The 6,186-nt window shown below is 34.6% G+C and overlaps 1 protein-coding gene across 1 annotated transcript; it reads right to left on the bottom strand.

Moving 5' to 3' along the window:
* Nucleotides 1-530: 530 nt before the first annotated feature.
* Nucleotides 531-5,308, bottom strand: LOC135695081 (cilia- and flagella-associated protein 144). The gene is made up of 4 exons (XM_065214037.2): nucleotides 5,142-5,308; nucleotides 4,527-4,586; nucleotides 3,754-3,857; nucleotides 531-726 (listed from the first exon to the last, which is right to left on the bottom strand). Exons 1-4 carry the CDS (start codon nucleotides 5,272-5,274, stop codon nucleotides 613-615), a joined length of 411 nt encoding a protein of 136 aa, XP_065070109.1. The 5' UTR covers nucleotides 5,275-5,308; the 3' UTR covers nucleotides 531-612.
* Between the last annotated feature and the right edge of the window lie 878 nt (nucleotides 5,309-6,186).

Here is a 6,186-nt window from a genome sequence, read left to right as displayed (position 1 = left end):
TGAAAGGTCAAACAAATATGCAAAATTCATGTTGGGACAGCTTTGTCTGCAACCAGTTGGGAAAATGGTGATGTACAGGCCTGGCCATAAGACTTTTAGCACAGGAGCAGCAAACAGCTCTCCTAGTAATTTCCAAGCGAGCTTTTTGTGGATGAATAAGAAAAGAGTCACAGGAAACATTAATTTCAAGGATAGCATTCACTTTTTAGAAAATCTGAGAGAGCAATCTGTAACTTCCCTCCAGCATTAGATGAGAGCCTTGAGGGGATCAAGAGCTATCATGGCCTTACTCGAATGGTCTGCCTCTTTGTGTGCCCAGAAATGTTTTGATTAGAAGGAGTTGGACTTATGGCCTTCAAGGGTTACCAGAGTTTTATTTTATCTAGACATGAAAAGTAGTGGAAACAAATCATAATTTGCTGATTATTCAAGCAAATCTGCTGTTTTAGAATTCAGTCATGTGTAGAACTCACATCAGGTTTGCTATTGTATAAATTTCAAACAGAAATTGATGAAAAATAAGGAACATGTAAAACTAAAATTTGCAAAATTTGAAGAAAAATACATAATATATACAAAGACTAGGTATCTTGTTTATTTAAGACATTTGCTTCAGTTAAGATTTTCAGATTGTTCTTTCTGTCTCCAATATGCATCCATATAAGTTGTTATTTCACTATGTTGCCTGGGATGGTGCAACCTTGGATCACTTCTTTGTCCATCAATCTGCAAAACAATTTTACAGTTAATGAGGCTAAATAAATTGTTGCTTCACGTGCTTTTTGGTGCCTAATAGAAGAGGGCTGGAATAAGCAGGGGAGTTGGAAAAATCTCCAAAACATAAAAAGTGGATGGGGTGGAATAATAATAATAATAATAATAATAAATAATTTGTTTAAAGTTGGCGTACTAAATGAACGGTTGATAGCTATAAAGAAGCTAATTAAGGCCAACTATCTAATAAGAGTTAGTATGAAATAAAAATATATGATACAATATTAAAAAGGTTTAAGGTATAATGTTCTAAATAAAACCTAACCCAGCAATAAATTTTTTACACAATCTACAGTCGCATTTTATAGGGTGTGCTCTTAATTCTTTTTTAAATGTTGCCAATGATTGGGACTCTCTTATACTGTGAGGTAGTGTTTGCCACAGTTTTTGACCTAAATATCTCACAGTTTCTATACCATAAGAAGTTGTCCTGGCTTTTGGAATGCAAAGATTATTTTTAGTTCGCAAATCATAATGTACATTTCTTGTTTCAAAAATCTCACTCATGAAACTAGGGTTCAGGTTATGTTTGGTTTTGTATATTTCTATCATCAAGTACTGTAGATTGCGTTGGTGAATTGATACTGCATTATCCAAAGTCAGCAATGCTTCGTAGTCAGCATGACTGTCTTTATAAACAATTCTGAGTGCTCTTTCGTGGATTTTATTTACTTTAGCATTCAGACATCTGTCATGGAACATCCAAATTAAGGGGCAGTAACTAAACTGAGCTTTTATGAAGCTGTTCATTAGGAGACGCAGTTTATCAGAACCCATAAATGGCGAAACTCTAGCAAGAGCATGCAGTTTTTGGCTGGCTCTTTTGCATAAATTTGAGACGTGACTTTTGAAATTAAGATTTTTATCTATTATCACCCCTAGCAGTTTTTCTTCAGAGCTTTCTTCAACAATGGCCTCACCGATTTTGATCTTAAAGTCATCTTGATTTGTTCCAAAAGTAAGAAGATGACATTTCCCTGCATTCAATTTCATAAAGTTTTCTGGAAACCATTTTGATAAAATAAGAGCATCAGTTTCTAGCCGTTCTAAAACTTTATCTAATTGACAGTCAGCTGCGAAAATCGTAGTATCATCAGCAAAGTTACATACTGCAGTATCAGTTACCATTAAGAATAAATCATTAATATATAAATTAAAGAGAAGAGGCCCAAGGACTGATCCTTGTGGTACACCTGCAAAGGTTTCTCGCCAAGTGCTGAATGAACCATTTAATTTTACCCTTTGTCTTCTACCGGACAGGTAATTATAAATCAATAATTGAGCATCTTTACAAAAACCATAGGCATTTAATTTCGCAATTAATAGCTCATGGTCTATGCAATCAAACGCTTTTGAGAGATCCATTAGCAAGGCACCAACCACCCCTTTTTTATCTAGGGATTTCTTGCAGATATCCATTAATCTCAACAGCGCATGCTGTGTGTTGAAACCTTTCCGAAAACCACATAAGTAGGGAACCAGGAACGTATCCGCGAAGTCGACCATCTGAGCATATAGAAGCCGTTCAAAGACCTTTGATAATGCGGATAGAACGGTGATAGGTCGATAGTTTCGTTTTTCTGTAGTTTTGTCACTTTTGAATAGTGGAGTTATGTCTCCTAATTTAAGATCTTCAGGAAACGTTTTCTGGAGCAATGAATTATTGAAAATTGTCGTCAGTAATGGTGCAAAAATGTCTTCGTTTTCTTTCAGTATCTGCGGAGGAATACTTTCAATTGTAGACGCTTTTTTTGTATTTAGTCTCAATAATTCATCATTGACTGCCTGCATTGTAATTGGTTTGAATTCGAAGAATGTGCCATGGTTTACCTTATCCTTAATCTTGCGGATGCTGGGATGATGTTTATATTTTTCAACAGCAATTTCAACAGGATCCAGCAAATGGTCTGTCGAATTGAGAATGCATTCACCAGGGGCAATGTCAATTGTCTTTGTGATATTTGTAAAAAATTCATTAAGGATCTCAGCTATTTCACTGTCATTCGTAATAAACTTTTCATTTTCGATAAGCGTAATACTTGAAGAGGTTTGTACCTTGTCAGTAAAAAGTGGTTTTACAGTTTTCCAGAACTTTTTATTGTCAATAGGTGGAATAGCCTGAGGGGGGGGGGGGGGGGTTGGTTTGGAAAATTTCCAGAAACTTAATACTTTATGGCCAGGGGATGGAGAGAAGCAATAATTATTTAAATAGTAAATTTTCTTATAGAATATCACAGAAACTGTAATAAAACAGAAAATATCAGATATTCTATTTAAAAAATTTGATAGCCAGAGGAGTTGGAATAAGAATGTCCTGAGTGGAAAAGAAATCAAAAAATTAATTACCAGGGGGCCTTTTATTGAGCACCAAAGAGTAGACAAATGGAACTTTACATTGCTACAAGTCAGTTGACTGAAAATTGTCCCAATGTCTCTATGGTTGTTCACATATTGTGCTTCCTACTATATAACATAGGCAATGCAAAGAAAATATGTCTTACTAGGATGGGGACCAGCTAATTTTTTATTACTTTGTTTTGTTAGGCTTTCACATCAGATCATTAGATCAGAGGGCAGACTATGTTTTGTTTGTAAGTAACTATGTGGGGCAATGGCAAACTACAAACACACATTGCATTTTCTCATATTTTTGCCTTCTGCTTTCATTATTTGTTCTGACTTACATAAGCTTGTATGTGTTAGAAGGTTTCATTTCCTAAAATGTTTTTGTTATGAAGAAAGACAGTGGCAAAAATTTAAAATCTCTTCAGAAGAATAATTTAAGAATAATACAGAACTTCAAATTTTCAACAGTTTTGGGCTTCAGCAAAAATCAATGTATTCCTGTAGCAAAAATTGCCTAAAAGCTGAGGTATTTTTAAAAATGGACGAATAAATTGATACTAACACAATTAAGGCAAATTGCTTAGTCAAAATTAAGGTTATTATTCAATGTATTGCCTACTAAAGCTTACTTACCAATGGTTTTGTCATCCAGCCAATCTCTTGCGCTTCAGTTTGTGGAAATTCAAATTTTTCAACAGGGGTCTCATGGGCTCTTTTGATGACTTTTAGAAATGCATCTGTCAGATTGAAAAACTTCTTGTAAGGCATTATTCCAAGCCTCATTTAGTGGCACTTGGCTTAGATTATTTACTGCATTAAGCTAAAATATTATTACAGATACTATAATGCAGGGCCATTGCTAGCTATTTTGCTCAAGAGGGGTGTCCTGGTCCCATTTGCTAACAAAGTAGGTAAGCCATCCGGTATTTTCCAACAAGGTTGAATTTTGATAGCTAAACACCCCTACATTGCAGTAAACTCATTGTTTTTCAACATAATTTTTTCAGTGTGTGTTGCACCCACATGCCTCCTATATCTATGGCCCTTCTTTCTTGGACACTATATCTTGAACAGTGATTTACTTGTTTCAGGTGGAGTACATAGAATTGAATCGTGTATCTGAGAAACATTTTAACTTATGATATGTGCAAATCCTAGGCATCTCTTCATTGATGATATCAGGTATGCTTTGCACAAATGTTTTATTTATTACAGGTAAAAGATAAAGTTGCATGATAAAATAAGATAATACACATTATGGAAAAATCGAATCAAAAATAATCCTAATCTGTGTCAAAATGGATAAAAACTAGTTCTTTGAGTTGAAGAAGGCAATTGTAACATTAACAAAGCTTGTTGACAATGAAATATATTGTTCAATTATAATTATTGAAATTCTTAATTACCATCTTCTTCTCCATCAGCTGAGTCGTGTGTAGAATTTGGTTTTCCAGTCAATGTGTACACTACAAGAAAATAAGCAATTTTAAAATATCTTTACAAGACTTTACGAAATGAATATGATGCATGTAAACATGTAATAATTATAAACTATCGTATATCAACTTATAATATATAAGATGTCAAATCTTCCATGTCATTATTCTTGTTTCCGAACTCCAAAGACTCCTGGTTTGGGAGCTAAGCAACTTTTCTTGACAAGTTGTATAAATGAAAAATGATTACTGTGGTTGCCGATAACAATAATTTGTCATTTTGTTGCCCACAACCGTCGTTTTCCTGTTGAGAGCGACTTATAGGCCTGACAATATGCAGGAGTAAACAACAAAATGATTGTAGACTAATAAATTAGAGGTCTAAGTAGAACCTTTGTCTATTGTAACGATAAAAGCTTCATTATCTGCGTAAAAATTCTATTGGTTATTAGTTCCCTCGAGTTCCCTAAGACTGTTAATAATTCCAGCCATTGATTTAGACAATATAACCGGGTAAATGTTTTTTTGGCCGCCATCTTTTCACGGGTGTTTCAAAAATTAACACACTAGCTAAGTTTCACTTACTTTTCTTAAACGGGTTTATACTGTAGCTAGTATAAAGTTTCTGATTCTTCTGCTCTTTTCTTATAGTTTCGCACAATATATCATTTTGATGGACGAAGTTCACTGTTGCGGGTTCCTTGCCTCCTTTCGCCATGTTGTTGAACGACGCTTTTGGTTTGGTTTCTTTGGTAACAGCAGTTGAATTGAATTGTATTCAAAACTCCTTTGGGGGATCATAATAATAATGATGGCTTCACACAAGAAAAGTTCACAGTTGTCGCTTAGGTATTAATGAAACAGATTTTAAGTAATAAAGAAATTTACAAGCTCCTTGGTGAGGGTAGCCGCAATTAGACACCTAAGAGTAGTCTTTCGTCTGACCGAGTCGATTTCTTGATCATGTGGCTTTAGAGACGAAGGCACATACAGTAGCTATTGAGCAAACTCAACGATGGTTTTAACAGCTGTCTGAATGGCATGAAAAATCAGTTTTGTGACCTAACTGAATTTAAAAAAAAATCACTGGAATGGCATCTTCGATGCATTTATTGAGCTTGGACAAGTGCAAAGTTCAAGGAAATCAATAAGGAACATTTGCTGTGCATCCTGACCTGAAATTATTACTTTTAAAGAGTTTAGTTTAAACAAGCCAGGATAATTCTGATATCCCACTTATCTTTGCCCCTACAATAGCTACATTTTTTGAAAGGTGTCGATGAAAAAACTAAAATCAAGAAAGAAGCAAACAGCTTAAAATAATGTTGAATTAAGATATCTTTTTGGACATGTGGCTGAAATACCCTATCTCGATTTTCTGTTGTTTTGACATAGAGGTTTTTATAAAGAAATGTCACTCATTATTTTGAGGCATTCCCGATAAGATATAGTTGAAAATTCCAAATCTATCTGCAATTAGTCTTTAAGCAACTCTACAAATCAAACCAAACCTGTAACATAGGGGCCAACTTTTGATTTTTGTCAGGGGTGGGTTGCTAAGAATTCGAAAGGGAAAAACGATTCGAAGGAACGATCAAAGGGCAGGCTTTAGTAAAAGGGCGTTTGAAAA

This window comes from Rhopilema esculentum, chromosome 8 (assembly GCF_057945365.1).
Source record: "Rhopilema esculentum isolate cy_ngs chromosome 8, ASM5794536v1, whole genome shotgun sequence".
NCBI classification, from domain to species: Eukaryota; Metazoa; Cnidaria; class Scyphozoa; order Rhizostomeae; family Rhizostomatidae; genus Rhopilema; species Rhopilema esculentum.
The sequence above is the reverse complement of the archived record's forward strand: the minus strand, read 5'-3'. Positions and strand labels throughout refer to the sequence as shown.